The sequence below is a fragment of the Podarcis cretensis genome (assembly GCF_951804945.1).
Source record: "Podarcis cretensis genome assembly, chromosome: 1".
NCBI classification, from domain to species: Eukaryota; Metazoa; Chordata; class Lepidosauria; order Squamata; family Lacertidae; genus Podarcis; species Podarcis cretensis.
In genome coordinates, this window is record NC_137170.1 from 84,991,583 (window position 1) to 85,010,088 (window position 18,506).

The following is an 18,506-nucleotide window of genomic DNA, read 5'->3' on the forward strand; positions in this document are numbered from 1 at the left end:
AAGTTTAAAATCCAGGAACCTTCAATAACAAGTTTTAAGCAGAGTTAATATTGGCAGTCACAATTGTTTCAGACAGTGCATGCTGGTATTCCAAATGTTACTTCAAAGTAGCAAGTCCAAACTCCCTCAGATTGTTGCAATTTTTAATTCAAAGTGTCCAAATCTGCAAACTGACAGCTCAGTTGCTCAGGCAGCTCCAACACCTGGGGTTCTTACTCAAATTATATTTCCAATAGAAGAAAGGTATCACAATGCAGATAAAGAGCATAAATCAAATGCTTAAAGTCCTTGTTTGCTTACAGGAAAATTCAATGGGTGCTCAGATCAATTAAGTTAAAAATTTCTTTCTTTGCCTCCACTCCTCCAGCTCTTTGCTTTGAAGTTCAGTGACAGCGGAAGACGGACTTCCTGTTTTTACGTCGCTCCGCTTTCAGCCAAATTCAGTAGTTTTTAGTCTCAGATTTTATAAAGTCCTACTTTACTCACGGGTTGTTGCTTTTCCGAATCAGAAGTTTTCAGGAAGAGAGGTCAGCGCTCACCGGCAGCAGCAGCGCGGCTTCACTCCGCGGATTGCTAAACGACTCACAGCGCCACTACCCCCTCCACGTTCCGGAGCCCCTTACGGGGTTCCTTCAGCACTTTGGGGGTCGCTTCTGGTGCCCACCGAGTCTCGAGACCACAGGCTCTTGCTGCCTGTGGGTTTCCAAAGTGAGTCTCCGCTTCGCCGTAGCGGACGACCCAATTCCACGGAGCTTCCTCCTCAGTAGTGGAAGAGGACCGCCATTACCGTTCGCGCCACCTCCGGAAGTCTTGCCTTCTTTAATTCTAAGTGTATGAGTGCCTCCAGATCATCAGTATTTTTGAGGGAGGGATTCAAATGCATACCAGGAAATTAAAGTTTACACAACTAAAGTGGTTTAAAGTGCTCTGTTGCCTAGCACGTCAAATTTTTAAAAAAGAAGTTAGAAAGAAAGAAAGACCTTTTCTGGTTCGAAAGAGGACAGGGAATTGCATTGAAAAGTTTGAATTGAATGATTAATTGTAAAACATATGAACACCCTGCAAACAAGTCAGGATGAAAATTCATTGTTATATAACCTTTCCACAAACAAATCAGAATGAATGCTTAGCAGAGATCCCATACAATATTACCGGTACTTCCACATAAGCTTTGTGCAAACAAATTAGGATGAATACTCAGTAAATAGGTTGCTTGGAGGAGTTCTGTGTCTTGTCAGGTTTAGCGTGTCTCCCACACAAGACACGGAACGCTGGCAGTTTAAGTAGCTGAGGTTTATTTCTCAATAACAGGCTTATAGCAGTCCAGGCTTCTAAAACTCATCCTTCGCCATCAGAGTCAGTTGACTCGACTGGCTTCTGACCCCAACCAAGGCCAGATATACGCCATATCCTCCCCGGCCTCCTGGTGGCCCACCTTTGCACTAATTGCTTGCTCCTACTTCTTGGTGACTCAGGTACAGCCAATTCTGGAGATTCCTCTCTGCTGGGCATGTCCCTGACATGTTTGTTCCACTATGGGCTTATCCAAACTTACGGTACCTTTCCTCCACTCTTTCCAGGGATGGTGCAAGTGCCCCCCCTTTTTGCTCTGGAGTTCCCCCCACAAAAACCTGCTCTTTAAAGCTGAATCAGAGGAAATGTTGAAAACCCGAGTATGTTTGCCAACTCGAGTTGATGTTTGTGTGTGCCACTTATTTTTATTTATTTATTAAATTTGTATACTGCCCTTCATCCAAAGTTCAATCTTAGAGTTGCCATATTTTAAAAAGTGAAAAAGAGGACGCTATGACGACTCTCATTTTAAATACCCCCACTATATATAGGCTATAGAAGCTGTGCATATTGCTGAGGGGGGCAGGAGGGGAGAAGAGGAAAGCAAGTCTTCGGCCATCAGCTATGTCTATGTCTCATCTAGAAAGTATAGCCAGAGAAATTTTGGCAAATTTAAAAAATCCACCTGGACAGAAATTTTAGCTCTGAAAAAGAGGACATGTCCTGGAAAAAGAAGACACATGGCAACCCTAAAGGACATATAAAGTTAATCAGCCCAAGGCCAGAATAAAGAAAAATGTTTTTGCCTGGAGCCTAAAGATATGTAATGAAGGCACTAGGCGAGCCTCCCTGGGGAGAGCATTGCACAAACGGGGAGTCACCACAGAAAAAGCCCTTTCTTTCTTTCTTTCTTTCTTTCTTTCTTTCTTTCTTTCTTTCTTTCTTTCTAAAAAGTTTATAAGATTTTATTAATACATTACAATAAAAAACTAATCTAAATGAAAACAAAAACAGAAAAAAGAAAAGAAACAAGAGCACACAAAACTCCTCTTTCACAGGTAAATCTTAACTTGACCAACACAGAGAAAGGTGAACCCTCCCAGCTCTCACGTGGGAACTTCCCTTCCTTCTCCCAGCTTCCCACCCTGGGAGATCTTCCCTTCCATGCTAACAACAATCCCAATTAGATCACACAAACCTGAAGTCTAACCACCTCAGGCTTAAGAAGGAGTCCTAGGACAGGCCCACTATTTTCATAGGAACCCCTTTCTCCCGATTACTCTCTTTACAGCATCTTTCACTTCTTTGTTCTTTACACTGTAGATCAAGGGATTCAACATTGGAATCACAACTGTGTAGAACATGGAGACCATCTTGTCCTGATCTTCTGAGAAGCTGTTGCTGGGCTGTACCACATAGATAAAGAAGAGGGTCCCGAAAAAGATGGAAACGGTGGTGAGGTGGGAGAAGCAGGTGGAGAAAGTCTTACGCCGGCCCTCTGCAGAGCGGATCCTCAGGATGGCAGCGAGGATGTAGATGTAGGAGATGATGACAAGAGAACTGCTGAGAGTGCCCAGTGTGCAGGACATGGCAAAGAGCACTAACTTGTTGATATGTGTGTCTGAGCAGGAGAGCGATATCACTGCAGGGATGTCACAGAAGAAGTGATTGATCTTGAACCGACAGAAGGTTAACTGGAAAGTTAAGGCTGTGTGTGTAATGCCATTTAGCAGCCCCACACAATAGGGGCCAGCCAGCAGTTGGAGACAAACTTTCCTAGACATGATGACCTTATACAACAATGGGTTAGAAATGGCCACATACCGATCATAGGCCATTGAAGCCAAGAGGTAACATTCGACACCCAAAAAGAAGCCAAAGAACCACATCTGTGCCACACACCCGGGCAAGGAAATCATTTTGCTCTCTGCAACAAAATCCATCAACATCTTAGGGGTGACAACTGAAGAATAGCAGAGGTCCACAAAGGACAAGTTGCTGAGAAAGAAGTACATGGGAGTGTGAAGCCGGGAGTCAGTCCTGATTAAGAGGATCATCCCAAGATTTCCCACGAGGGTGATGAGGTAGACTACTAGGAAGAATATGAAGAGGAGGATATGCAGCTCTGGAGAGCCAGCAAAGCCCAGAAAGATAAATTCATGCACCATGGTGTGGTTTACATTGGCCATTCACGATGTCTCTGTGTAGAAAAGTAGAAGCTAAGTTCTACTATAGTGCAGGGAATGTAGATGAAATACAGGCTGTGAATGCAATAGGTTGTGAGGAGGGGATTTGCCACAGCTCATGCTCTGCATAAAGAAAGTCCCTGATTCAATTCCTGGAGTCTCAGTGAAAAAGAGAATCAGGCTGCAAATGACATGGAAAGTGTCTCTGTGATGGTGGAACACAGAGAGCTGCTGTTGGTCAGAACAGACAAAATAAAGAAATACTAGTTTTCTATTTTAGCTGTTGCATATTTAGGAAGCTATTTTAAGAAAAAAAGATGATTTCTGAAAATATGCACGATACCTATAATGATACCTATAATGTTCTCTGCTTTCTTTTTTACAAGATTCTTGTTCTGCCTAATGCACTTTCTACCTTTTAAAGAAGTCAATGGCTAGGAAAATGTTGCAAGTAATGAAAAGCAGGGGCACTGATGGAACAAGAAGGATTTTTTAAAAAATCCTATTTGAGGTGCGGGGAGGGAGAAAAATGTGTCCAGACAACCCACATTGTGCAATTTGAAGCAAAAACCAACTATCCCCACAAGCCTTCCCATATCCCTATGACTCATTAACTTTCTTATCTCTTTTACTTAAAACAAAATACACTTCCCATAATTGTCCTGGCCTCCTTAGGAATGTGGCACTGAATTTTTTTGGCAACTTCTTTCGCTGATTCAATCATACATCAATGGGAACATTGAAATGATGGTAGTAAGTTAACTTGTAGCAATTTCTGAGTTGCTTTGGTCTGAGAACCTGTACTCACTGGAGAGAAAGTCCCATTTGAACTTAATGGGACTTACTTTGGGAAGTCTTGTATAGGATCTCAATGCACATCTTCCAGTTTTCTTGGTCTCTCCAGGGTTGTTTACAAAGGCAAAGATCTTTATATCCTTCTGAGTTCTTCAGTCTGGGGCTTTGAGGACCCATTTCTACTGTCAGGTGGTAAAGCTGCAATTATTTTTTGTTCCATTGGGTATGAACATTAATCGCACTGAAAAATGTTTTGATGAAAAATGAAAGATGCTTTGGCCACAGTAAAGCCTGTCTTTTTCATCTGCTAACCTTGAAAAACAAGAATATTACTTAGAATGCCATTAGCATTCTGAATTCAGAATAAATGTAGCCTCATAGAATCTGAAGCTGTTTAACACTTGCATTTGACATTATTTATTTCATTTATATCCCACTTTTTCTCCAATATGCTCAAGGTGGCATCAGTATCCTGAATTCAAAAAGCACAGGTCAAAGTGGTTTTCTGCTTGTCCCATGAGTCTGAGTGGCTTTGCCTTCGTCCCAGCGCTTTCCTCTGGAAAGCCTGCTCTTTAGCACTAAATTGGAACCAACAACAATCTGTGGAGAACTCAATTGTCATTTGTTCCATTTCAGTGCTAAACCATGGGTTTTCATGGGGGAAAGTGGTGAGGCAAACAGAGCCCTTAATTTTGCCCTTGTAAAACTAAGCAGGGAGGAACATGGGGACAAAAGTAGAATTAATTGGTTTCGCCTGTCATTGGCTCTGGCTGCACCTACTGTTAACCTCTTTGCCTTCTGCCCTACCAGATCCAATGGGCACCAGCCCCTGAGGTGGAGGGAATAGCAAGCAAGACATTCTTGCAGGGTGTAATGCTGCATTGAATTGTTTTGCCGTAGTAGCACAAATGGTAATGTTTTCTGGAAGCAGATAACAAGGTGTTTGGAGCGATAACGTTCATACATCATTGATGCAAAACATTGACTTCCTTTTCAGCATTTGAAAGATAATCCAGAACAGCCTTTACTGGGTCATGAGTATTATGGTGACTTTGCGAGCATTTGTTTATTCTTATTTTTGGGAAGGGTGAATGGAAAGCAGAAGGACAGAGAGCAATATAGGCTCATAATCTTGCTCCAAGCCAACTTCCAGCATTTCTTCAAGTATTCTCAAAGCCATTTTAGATATTCTTTCCCAGCATGTACTTGCATCTTCAGCCTCTGAGATTTTCCTGCTAGAAACCTCATCAATCCCATATGTCTAGCTAGCCATGATGACCTTCTGCCAACTGTTCCCTTAACTAACTTTAATTTTTACATTAACCATGTAAATTAATTACATTTAATTTTTTCCTTTTCTTAGCCGCTCATTGCAAACTCTGCCCTTTTATCCATATAGATAGATGTAGATATACATAAAATCAATTTACAGACAAGAAATAAAAACACAGACATTACACAGTTATATATATATATTTAATAAACTTTTTTTTAAAAAAAATTATTTTCTTTACAAATGCCAAAGTGTAAAACAACAAGCATCCACCCCCCCACCCTGAAATACCTTCTACCATGCAAACACGTATTTATTACATACCAGATTTCCCCTTTAAGGTCTTAAGGCTTAACTACACATCTCACACATGCATAGGCTGGAAACAAAAGCTGCTGCTGCTTATGCTTAACGTTTCCCTTCCCAAAGCTTATAGGCGTTAGCCTGACCCCTAAGAACCTTTTCCTCTTGCAGTGTTCCAAATGTATATTTGGAAGCCAAACATACATTTGAAATGTTTGTGAAGAAAAGAGGTTCAATGCAAAACTCGATGGTTGATTTTCCTTAACAAATCACCAAAGGCAAACAGGATCATAATCAAGGTGAGAGGTTTGTAGGGGGCTTTATGTCTCTGCCCCATCATAGTCCCAATGAGAATCTACCCACACTTGCTATTTCTTCTTTCCCCTGCTCCAACCTTGTGTTATCATGGAAATCATGGGACAAATGTCATGTCAAGCTTGGTGCTTAAGGAGAATTTAAAGCAGAGGAGCTGCAGACAGGGAAAGGGCCAGGGAGACTGGTCGCTGCTGGTCCAAATTTTTGCCCAAGGGAAAAGCATCCATAGATTTTTTTTGCTATACACACATATATTTAGTGTGCAGTACCCTGCTTAATGCTAGTGCAGAGTTTGAAATTTAATTCAATGAAGATCATTGAATTTAATTCAATGAACCAGATCATATTGATCTGAATATATTTCTCTGCTTCTTAGACCAGTATCCCCTCTGCTTCTATTGCAATATTTATTTATTTGCTGTGAAATTCCTTTCTTGAACTGTTAGCTATTTAGATATTAGCTGTTTCAACATTTAACAGTGCAGTTATGTACATGTCTACTCTGAAGTAAGACTTCTCAAGCCCAGACGAGAGTGCACAGAATTATCACTTCATTGAGCAGTCCTCAGGTGGTGGTGATAAGATGGTAGAAGAATCTTCACTTCGCTCCTTCCAGGGCAGAAGGTGTATGGGAGCTGCTTTCCTGTCCTTTTCTTTCCCTATGATATATATATATATATTTAAATTCCTTCCCACAAACATAAATGGGAAAGAAAACTACTATTCTACCTCCAGGACTCAGAGTTTCATGCTGTTTGGGGGCCTTTTCAACAGTCTTCGCCAACACACTTCCTTTCATGAATTCCCCAAACACAAATGAATGGAAATAGCAACTTTTTATGCAAAAAAATGAATAACTGCATATCAGGAGAAATGTTTCATTCTAATCACCCTCTTGACTGCGTCTGTCACATCTTTGTTTCTTAGGCTGTAGATCAAGGGGTTTAACATGGGGATCAGCACAGTGTAGAACATGGAGACTGCTTTGTCTTCATCTTCTGAGGAGCCAGAGCTGGGCCGGACATAGATGAAGAAGAGGCTCCCAAAGAAAAGAGAGACAGCGGTGAGGTGGGAAAAGCAGGTAGAGAAAGCCTTGTGCCTCCCATCACTGGAGCGAATCCTCAAGGTGGCTGCAAGGATGTAGATGTAGGAGATGATGACAATAAAGCCACTGACTGTTCCAAACATGAAGGAGAGACCAAAAAGCACCATCAAGTTGAAACTTGTGTCAGAGCATGAGAGCGATATGACTGCAGGGATGTCACAGAAGAAATGGTTGATTGTGGACTTGCAGAAAGTTAACTGGAAAGTTAAGCTGGTATGTGTTGTAGCATTTAGTAGCCCTGCAAGATATGGTCCAACCATCAGCTGGGCACACATTTTCCTGGACATGATGACTGTATAGAGAAGAGGCTTGGAAATAGCTACGTACCGATCATAAGCCATGGCTGCCAAGATGAAACACTCAGTGGCCACAAAGAGACAAAACATAGCCATCTGTGCTGCACATCCAGGCAAGGAAATGCTTTTGCTTTTCACGACAAAATCCATCAACATCTTAGGGGTGACGACGGAAGAATAGCAGAGGTCCACGAAGGACAGTTGGCTGAGGAAGAAGTACATGGGGGTGTGAAGTCGAGAATCGATTCTGATTAATAGGATCATCCCAAGATTCCCCACAATGGTGATGAGGTAGACTACAAGGAAGAATAGGAAAAGCAAGATTTTCAGCTCTGGTGAGTCAGTGAAGCCCAAAAGTATGAACTCATATATGGTGCTGTGATTTTCCCTTGACATGCCTTTTAGTTCTGTAGAGAATGTAGAGAAGAAAACACAAGCGATTTCTGTAAAACTCAAGTTTGGATCACAGAAAACTCTGAATCCTTGTATCCTGCTGGCTATCATGCCTCCTATGGTTATAACTGTGCTGACCCAAGACATTTTGTTGCCTGAGGCAAACTAGAAAATGCACTGCCAGTCATTGAACTAGGACTAGGACACTGAACACTAAGCAGATGATAACTACCACCCTCTTAGACATACCCTCTTAAGCTATTTTTAAAATGCATTTGTTTATTTTTGTTGTGTTGAGCATACATTGAGCAGAAGGTTTGAGTCAGTGACTTCCAAAGTCTGTGCCAACCCTAAAATGATTTGATTTTAGGCTTCCATTTTCGCTCTGTGTTAATGATGATTGAGGGTAATTATCCTTGTAAATTTTCCCCAGGGATGGGGGTTGGGTGGGTTTTACTCACAGTTTGTCTCGGTACCTGGCTCTTGTTCCGGCATGGAATGTGGGAGTCAGGGTGTCGCTGAGTACAAAAGCACTTGGCCTGCCAAAAACCCTCCAACGTCACCATTAAGAAACAGAGGTTCTCCTGTTAATTAGAGCTTAATTGGACTAAAGTACAGACATGTGCTGGAAGAGATGATATCACAAACTGTGGAACAAACTAACTGCAAGGACTTTAAGGTTTGAACTTGAGATAAGACTTCATTCAGTGCAAAAGACGGGGGGGGGGGAGCCTACGGTCTCTTCATTTAAAGTTTTCTTCTCTACATTTATGATTCGGCAACCCTCCTCTGAATATTAGTTCAAATTATATTTGTAGAAGCAAGGATGGAAGAAATTGGAATTTAAATATGGAATATAACTTCAAACTGAACTGTGTGTGTAAAAAAAGGAAAAAGGGAGGGAAGCTCTATTTTGCAAAAGATTTACTATGGAAACTGAGAGCTGACTCTTCCCCATCCTTTATTATTTACAATGTGAACTGAATAACACATAGAGGACTTGGAATTTAATTTAATTGAAAGGATAATTGCTCACATATCTTCAGTTGGAAGGAAGGATGAAAGGGGTGTGAACTGCCAAGGAACTGATAGGGCTCTTTATTGAGTCATCTGCAGTTCGACAGACCACTCTTGTTCCCAAGCTGAGACGAAAAGCAGGTAATATTTATTTGGACAGAGTGACTTTTGCAGCTGTTGTTAAAGCTGAAAAACAACAGAGCATGGGATGGAGAAATTTCTGGAACAGCAATAGGATATCAGTTCTGCCCAAGGCATGGCAGGCAGGAAGAAACGCCACGGACAGAATAATTGCTACACACAGGAAGAACAAGCATATAGTTTGAGTTCCTCACTTTTAGTTTTATAAATCCTTTAATGTGTCAGCACAAATAATTAAATGCAGATTTCCAAAAAATAGCAAGGAGAGACAAGAAGGCCTTCTTAAATGAGCAATGCAAAGAAATAGAGGAAAACAATAGAATGGGAAAAACCAGAGATCTGTTCAAGAAAACTGGAGATATGAAAGGAACATTTCGTACAAATATTACCATAATAAAGGACAAAAGTGGTAAGGACCTAACAGAAGCAGAGGACATCAAGAAGAGGTGGCAAGAATACACAGAGGAATTATACCAGAAAGATACGGATGTCTCGTACACCCCAGGTAGTATGGTTGCTGACCTTCAGCCAGACATCCTGGAGAGTGAAGTCAAATGGGCCTTAGAAAGCACTGCTAATATCAAGGCCAGTGGAAGTGATGATATTCCAGCTGAACTATTTAAAAATTTAAAAGATGATGCTGTTAAGGTGCTACACTCAATATGCCAGCAAATTTGGAAAACTCAGCAGTGGCCAGAGGATTGGAGATCAGTCTACATCACAATTCCAAAGAAGGGCAGTGCCAAAGAATGCTCCAACTACTGCACAATTGCACTCATTTCACATGCTAGCAAGGTTATACTTAAAATTCTACAAGGCAGGCTTAAGCAGTATGTGGACTAAGAACTCCCAGAAGTGCAAGCTGGATTTCAAAGGGGCAGAGGAACCAGACACCAAATTGCAAACATGCGCGGGATTATGGAGAAAGCTAGAGACTTCCAGAAAGACATCTACTTCTGCTTCATTGACTATGCAAAAGCCTTTGACTGTGTCGATCACAGCAAACTATTGCAAGTTCTTAAAGAAATGGGAGTGCCTGATCACCTCATCTGTCTCCTGAGAAATCTCTATGTGGGACAAGAAGCTACAGTTAGAACTGGATATGGAACAACTGATTGGTTCAAAATTGGGAAAGGAGTACGACAAGGCTGTATATTGTCTCCCTGCTTATTTAACTTATATGCAGAATTCATTATGCGAAAGGCAGGGCTGGATGAATCCCTAGCCGGAATTAAGGTAGGGGGGAGATTGCTGAGAGATGTTGAGCTTTTTTGGGAGAGGATTGACCACAGTTGTTGAGCTTTTTTTTTGGGGGGGGGGATGCTCAAAGTGGTAGAGGGTTTCATTGGGGGGGGGGGGGAGAGACCGAAAATTGCTCACCCATCTGAGTTATGCATTGCCGAAAACAACAATCAACTGTCCCATCACTGCCAGCAGCAGCCAATCAACCGGTCAATTTTTGCAGTGACAGCCAATCAATGCCAGACCTCAGCGCAGCCACCAATCATCCACCCAATTGCCACTTACTATCTCCAGCCCGAGACAGGAACCAATCCCCCGTCCACCCAATGCACTATCCGTGTATAAGACGAACCAAATTTTTAAACATAATTTAATCATAAAAAACTTGTCTTGTACACAGAAAAGTACGGTAACTTTAGGGGGATCTTCTGGATACTGATTCAACATTCAGAATCAATGACTAGGCAAAGTTTGCATTTTTGTCATCCTTTATCTGTTATGAAGCCAATAAACAATATTTTCTGAGCTTTGTCGGCTACTTAGTGGCATGCAGGAAAATATGCAAAATAACTTCTGACCTCCACCTGATGATGATCCTACAAATTGCCTCCTCCCGACATAATGCTATGTACAGTGTAAGCCAGAAATAATTAAGAGAGCCTACCATTGTCCTGGTGGCTTTGCTGCAGTTTAATTCCTTCATCCATCATCTATTCTGAGACCCTTTCCTCAAACATACGCTTCTTCAGCTGAAATTCTGCAGGGTGCTCCTGCTTCTATCACAGAAGTAGTATCTGCAGGGATGATATAACCAACGGTCTGCCATAAAGGGATATCTCATTCTGGGAATTTGTGATATGGACTCTCTGAGGAATTTGAAAGCTCTAGTGGCAATTGCAATTAGCTGTTCTACAATGGAGCAATTTTCTCTGGAATCAATCACACCAGTAGGTAGGAAAGTCAAGAGGAAAAAACATTGCCAATAAGAAATATAGTCAACCATGTATTAGGTTAACTAATAGGTTACAAATACACATAGGTTACAAATATACATATAATTCAACAAAAGTGATGTGCGTAACAGTCAAATGCAATAATATGTCTTTCAAACTAGGGCTGCAGATTTGCTCAGATTAGGCATGAATCTGGGACTAATATCTCTGTCTGTCTGCCTGCAATGTAGTTGTCAGGGCTGGGAGACCAGGGTTCAAATTGCCACTCAGTCACGAAGCTCACTGGGTGACTTTTGACCTCTCAGCCTGATCTATATCACAATGAGCACTCACACTTTACATTGTGGGTACCCTTTGTGGGATCGCGGGCGGTGCTACAGTTCCCAGGGCAAACAGGGGCTGGCCTGCCTCTCAGTGTTATTATTTGGAGGTTCACGCCCAGCCTAAGTAGTCAAGTTTCATTGCTGGGAGGTGGGGCCAGTCCCATTATATATAGGGGGTGGAGCCAACAGTAGCCATGCAGTCGACTCAGGAGATTCACCCACCCTACCCTCCATTAGTTTAATGTTTTCCTGTTTGCAGGTTAACCTTTTCTTCCTGTTTAGCGGGCGCTGCTATGGTCTTTGACTGGTTGTTGTTGAAGGACCGGGAATACGTTGGCAGGTTTTGTCTTCCCTGTAGCAATTCATCACAACTTTGGCAGTTTATGGCCTTGGGTGGAATCCTTTAGTCTTTTCTTCCCTATAATGGGGGGAGGGAGGCGTGAAGTGATGACTCACCCCCCTGCAGTGGCGATTCCAGGGTCCCCTCTTAAAAGGGGTTATATAATGAGTGTCACTGGCCATACACTGAAAAGTTGTCAGTGAACTACCCTGCGTGCACCCCCACATCCCATTTACCCTGATGTGCCCCAGTTACCTCAGCTGAGGGGCTGGGAGGGATGCACACCCAAGGCCTAAGCCAAGGTCTTCCTACATTCGGAAGTTTAATAAAGTTGTGGCCTAATTTTAATTCCATAACACGTTGTCAGAGTATTCCTTTCTAATGATCCCTGGGGGCAGGGGCTGTCACGGCCTGGTCACACAAAGTTATTGTGGGGATTAAATGAGGGGAGAACTCCTTGGAGAAAAGGTGGGATATAAATGCCATTATTATTATTATTATTATTATTATTATTATTATTATTTTCAGAGAGTTGGAGGATTTCTTGGTGGTTTTTAATATTAGTATTATTGACACATTTCTTAACCTTCCCCAAGTGGAGCAGTGCAAGGTACAATTTTGCGACTAACAGCTGCAGATTCCAATCAGGAAATGACATTATCAGAGCTCTCTTTTTTACTTCCAACCACAGTGCTTTGGGGAAGAAGTAGAAAGAACACTTCAAACAGCAATCCTATTAACATAACTGGAAGTAAGTCCCATTAAACTCGGGGCGGGGGGATGGGACTCTCCGTACTTATAGGTAGGCATGCATAGTCTGGTGCTGTGGGTGATGTCTCTGCTCTTTGCTTGTTGACTGCCAAGCCAAAAATGATGGTCCCCAGTGCCAGCCCCCTCCTCTCTGGTCACTCCCCTATGGCCTTTCCCTCGGAAAGAATATGTGGACAGTGACTGGCCGGACATCACTGCTTGAAGATTTTATTGTGATGAAATTGTGTCTGCATCTAAGGAAGAGAACTACTGTATACCACCTTGAGATCCTTGGAAGATAAGGGTGGCATATGAAAGAAAGAAAGAACGAAGAAAGGAAAAAAGAAAAAAGAAAAAAGAAAAAAGAAAAAAGAAAGAAAGAAAGAAAGAAAGAAAGAAAGAAAGAAAGAAAGAAAGTTAGTTGTCATGGGCAGTACTTTGGCTCAGCACCATCATCTCTACCTGCCATATTTCTCCTCTGAACTGAGCATGCAGACTATCATCTATCTGTCTATCATCTATCTGTCTATCATCTATCATCTATCATCTATCATCTATCTATCATCTATCTATCTATCTATCTATCATCTATCTATCTATCTATCTATCTATCTATCTATCTATCTATCTATCATCTATCATCTATCTATCATCTATCTATCTATCTATCTATCTATCTATCTATCTATCTATCTATCTATATCATCTATCTATCTATCTATCGTCTATCTCACCACTCTTTCCAGGCACTAGTCCATGAATGAGTGGGTATTTTTTTCCTCGTCTCACTGCTTTCCCTGGGAAGACCCACAGTTTATTGCTGAATCAGAACAAACTGGAATCGGGTTTTCCATGGATCAGATCAATATTTTCTACAAAATCCCAAAAGAGCCATTCTTTTAGTTACTTGAGATTAGTGACTTACCAGAGAAAAGAATCTAGCACAATATATGCCTTTTTATTCTATAATAAAATTCACCCCCAACCTGCTCAGTCGCCTCACTGCACCTGTCAATTCTTTGTTTCTGAAGCTGCAGATCAAAGTGTTTAACTTGGGAATCATAACTGTGTAGAACATGGAGACCATCTTGTCCTCATCAACTGAAGACCTGCCGCTGGGACACACACATATAAAGAAGAGAGTCCCGTAAAAGAAAGATACAACTCTGAGATGGATTGAGCTGAGAGAGAAAGCTTTGTGCTTGTTCTTGTTGCAGCATATTCTCAGGACAGCCATGAGGATAGAATTATAGGTGACAATGACAGTGTTGAAGGTACAGTACAAGACAGACCAAGAAGCACCCTCTGGTATCTGAAAAGGAGAGCGCAAACTGACTGCAAAATTAGCACAACAGGATTACTCATCAGCTGAAGAGCAGTGAGCCGCTGGTGCTGATGTGCCTCTATCTGCTTAACTCTTTCCCCACTGACAACTTGCATGCTTTAACCTGCCCCTGTGACTCTTTTCCTATAGCAGGGTTAAATGTATATTTGGAAGCCAAGCATGCATTTGAAATGTTTGAAGAAAAGAGGTTCAGGGTGAATTCAGACCAGGGTTTCCCAACCTTGGACCGCCAGATGTTTTTGGACTACAAATCCCATCACCCCTAGCTATCAGGACCAGTGGCCAGGGAACTGTAGTCCAAAAACAGCTGGAAACCCTGATCTAGACATTTGCTCCAGTGTGGTTGATATTCTCTTAACAAATAGCTGTCACTGGACAGAGGGCAAGCAAGATCAGAATCACAGTAGAGGATTGGTAGGGAGCTTTAAGCCTTTACCCCATCATGGTCCCCATGAGAATCTCCCCTCTGCACCACAAATGCTCTTTGTTCTCTCCCCCACCCTAGCTTTTTGTTAAAGAAAAATCAACCACACCAGGGAAATAATCATGTGACAAAATTCATGTCATGTTAGGTCCTTAAGGAGGGTTTGGCATGGAGGAGCAGCTAGGAAGCCTTGCTACTTCTTTGCCTCAAATTTAGTCCCAGTGCTGTTTTTACCAAGGAAGGTGGCCACCAGGCTTTTGCTATATTTAGTGTGTAGTCCCTGCCCCCTTAATGCTAGTGCAGAGCAAAAATTTCCATTCAAGGAAGATTGACCAAATCACATTGAATTTAGCATATTTCTCTGCTACTTAGACCAGGATCCATTAATCTATGTCCCTCATCTTATATTGCAATATTTATTTATCTGCTGCAAAATTCATTTTTAGAACTGTTAGCTATTTAGATATTAGCTTTTTAAACATTTAACAGTGCAGTTATGTACATGTCAACTCTGAAGTAAGACTTCCTGAGCCCAGGAGAGTGTGCACAGAATTACCACCTGGTTGAGTAGTTCTCAGCTGCTGGTGGTGGTAAGATCCCTTATAGTAGAAGCATCTTCACCTTGCTCATTCCAGAGCAGAAGGTGCGTGGGAGATGTAGTCATCTTATTTTTTTGTCCCATTGTTTCTATCCCTCCCGCTTATATAAATGGGAGAGAAAATCACTATTCCACACCCTGGGCTGCGATAGTTATATGCTCTGCAAAGGCATTTTTCAGTTCTCTCCAAAGCACTTCCTTTCATGAATTCCCCAAACGCGAATGGATGGAAACATCAACTTTTCTTCAAAATAATAAAATAATAAAATTGCATATTAGGAGAAATGTTTCATTCTAAGCACCCTCTTGACTGCGTCTTTCACATCTTTGTTTCTTAGGCTGTAGATCAAGGGGTTTAACATGGGGATCAGCACAGTGTAGAACATGGAGACTGCTTTGTCTTCATCTTCTGAGGAGCCAGAGCTGGGCCGGACATAGATGAAGAAGAGGCTCCCAAAGAAAAGAGAGACAGCGGTGAGGTGGGAAAAGCAGGTAGAGAAAGCCTTGTGCCTCCCATCACTGGAGCGGATCCTCAAGGTGGCTGCAAGGATGTAGATGTAAGAGATGATGACAATAAAGCCACTGAGAGTTCCAAGGGTGAAGGAGAGACCCAAAAGCACCATCATGTTGAAACTTGTGTCAGAGCAGGAGAGCGATATGACTGCAGGGATGTCACAGAAGAAATGGTTGATTGTGGACTTGCAGAAAGTTAACTGGAAAGTTAAGCTGGTATGTGTTGTAGCATTTAGTAGCCCTGCGAGATAGGGTCCAACCATCAGCTGGGCACAAATTTTCCTGGACATGATGACTGTATAAAGAAGAGGCTTGGAAATAGCTACGTACCGATCGTAAGCCATGGCTGCCAAGATGAAAGCTTCAGTGGCCACAAAGTGACAAAACATAGCCATCTGTGCTGCACATCCAGGCAAGGAAATGCTTTTGCTTTTCACGACAAAATCCATCAACATCTTAGGGGTGACGACAGAAGAATAGCAGAGGTCCACGAAGGACAGTTGGCTGAGGAAGAAGTACATGGGGGTGTGAAGTCGAGAATCGATTCTGATTAATAGGATCATCCCAAAATTCCCCACAATGGTGATGAGGTAGACTACAAGGAAGAATAGGAAAAGCAAGATTTTCAGCTCTGGTGAGTCAGTGAAGCCCAAAAGTATGAACTCATATATGGTGCTGTGATTTTCCCTTGACATGCCTTTTAGTTCTGTAGAGAATGTAGAGAAGAAAAGACAAGCGATTTCTGAAATGACAGAGCATACATTGAACTATATATCACAGAAAACTCTGAATCTTTGAGTACCACTGGCTCTCATGCCTTCTATTGTTATTGGTGAAATTTTACCTTTGAGGGCATCTTCTGGATTCTGATTCAGCACTCAGTCTCAATGACTAGGCAAAGCTTGCATTTTTATAATCCTTTATCTTTTATGAAGTCAATAAATAATATTTTCTTATTATTGCCAGCTGCTTAGTTGCATGCAAGAAATACGTAAAATAACTTCTGACCTCCACCTGATGATGACCCTCAGTGATATATGGATTCCCTCCTTCTGACATAATGCAATGTACAGTGGTACCTCAGGTTACATACGCTTCAGGTTACAGACTCCGCTAACCCAGAAATAGTACCTCAGGTTAAGATCTTTGCTTCATGATGAGAACAGAAATTGTGCTCCGGTGGTGTGGCAGCAGCCGGAGGCCCCATTAGCTAAAGTGGTGCTTCAGGTTAAGAACAGTTTCAGGTTAAGAATGGACCTCCAGAACAAATTAAGTAGTTAACCTGAGGTACCACTGTACAGTATAAACCAGAAATTACTAAGAGAGCCTACCCACGTCCTGATGGCTTTGCAGCAGTTTTAATCCCTCATCCATCTTTTACTTCTTCAGCTGAAATCTTGCACCTTGCTCCTGCTTGTATCACTGAAGCAGTATCTACAGGAGAATATAACCAATGATTTGCCCAAAAGGGATACCTCGTTCTGGGAATTTGTAATATGGTATCTGAAGGATTTGAAAACTGAAGTGGCAATTCCAATTAGCTGTTCTTGCATTTCTGCCTGGAATCAGTCACCACAGTGGCCCCAGGTAGAAATAGTAATAATAAAACAAATGGCAAGAACAAATATAGTAGATATGTATAATTCAGCATTCATGCACATATAATTCAGCAAAAGTAAGGTACATAACAATCAAGTGAAATAATGTATGCTTCCACTAGAGTTACTGATTTGCCTCAGATGAGGCATCAGTCTGGCATGAATATATCTGCCTCAGATATTTTGGGCATTGCAGACACTGCTGAAATTTGAGACCCCACAGTCTACCACTTTGGCTGGGCACTGCTGCTTGAAAGCACGGGTGGAGGAAGAGGAGTGCGGGGGGAGCGCATCGTCCCTGGCAGCGTGATCCCGGTGGGGTGCCATTGCAGCTACCTCCCCACCCACACTGGGCACCACGCCCCTGCACTGCCCCCCTGCTCTCCACCCCCCAGTCCCAGAGCATGAAGCTCCGCCACTGCTTGAAAGTGTCTTGCTCAGTGCTTTCAAGTGTCTTCAGCCACAGCTTCTCTGCTAAAAAAATGTCCCCCCTGCCCAAACAGCTTTTGTTTACAAAAAATGACTATTGCAGCTAGTTGCCAAATGCATTGAGTGTGCAATAGAGCTCTCTAAACTTTTCATGTTGGTGACACCATTAGACATGCATCATTTCTGGACACAGTAATTCAGTTTTACTAGCAAACTGGAGGTTCAACTAACCCCTTTCCAGCCCCAGGAGGAGAGCGGGGAGCATTCGTGTGACACACCCACAAACTGCGGCCGACATGCTAATGTGTCACAACACACAGTTTGGAAAGCTCTGCTGTACAATGTATAGTTTACCTCTCAGTGGAAAGGTTTTTGAAGACCATTCCTTAATGAGGCCCCAACTTGGTTCAGGCTCTGATACTAATTAATTATGGGGTGAAGTGAGCTGAGAAATGATTCTGCTCTTTTTCAGGAACTCTTCACTCACTTCACCTGTTTCACAGACAATTACCTGGTGATCTAAGATCAAAAGTTGTGGATAAATCTATAGGGAGCATTGCTGGAAGGCAAAGATGGGCAAACACCCACCAGCCAGATTCTTGGCTTTCATGACAGAGGCACAAGGCTGGCTCAAGGTTTGGATCCTTCCTTGGCAGAATGCCCTCTGGTTGTCTTCTTCCTCTGCTGGTGTCTCCTAGAAGGCTAACCTGTTGGCCACAATGGACTAGTGTCTGGTACCAATGCGATGATGAGGATCAGGAAAGTGGATCTGACTCACCATTTAAATTTCCCACAATGCCCTGGAGCAATGGTAGTTCAGTGGTACTGTGGGAAATTTAAATGTTGGCTCAGACCTGGCCACCTGGTGTTCAGG

The 18,506-nt window shown here is 42.3% G+C and overlaps 2 protein-coding genes across 2 annotated transcripts; both read right to left on the reverse strand.

Annotated features, from left to right (window-relative positions):
- Window positions 1-2,546: 2,546 nt before the first annotated feature.
- On the reverse strand, window positions 2,547-8,111 carry LOC307201027 (uncharacterized protein; the record flags this gene model as incomplete). Its single annotated transcript, XM_079950159.1, has 3 exons — window positions 7,039-8,111; window positions 4,325-4,472; window positions 2,547-3,484 (listed from the first exon to the last, which is right to left on the reverse strand). The coding sequence occupies exons 1-3, from the start codon at window positions 8,104-8,106 to the stop codon at window positions 2,547-2,549; spliced, it is 2,154 nt and encodes a 717-aa protein (XP_079806285.1). The 5' UTR covers window positions 8,107-8,111.
- Window positions 8,112-15,365: 7,254 nt separating this feature from the next.
- Window positions 15,366-16,330, reverse strand: LOC307215033 (olfactory receptor 5G3-like). The gene has a single exon (XM_079974187.1). The coding sequence runs from the start codon at window positions 16,298-16,300 to the stop codon at window positions 15,368-15,370; it is 933 nt and encodes a 310-aa protein (XP_079830313.1). The 5' UTR covers window positions 16,301-16,330; the 3' UTR covers window positions 15,366-15,367.
- Window positions 16,331-18,506: the final 2,176 nt, after the last annotated feature.

Coding starts and splice junctions, on each gene's coding strand:
- LOC307215033 (XM_079974187.1), bottom strand. CDS start 16,300: ATGTCAAGGGAAAATCACAGCACCATATATGAGTTCATACTTTTGGGC.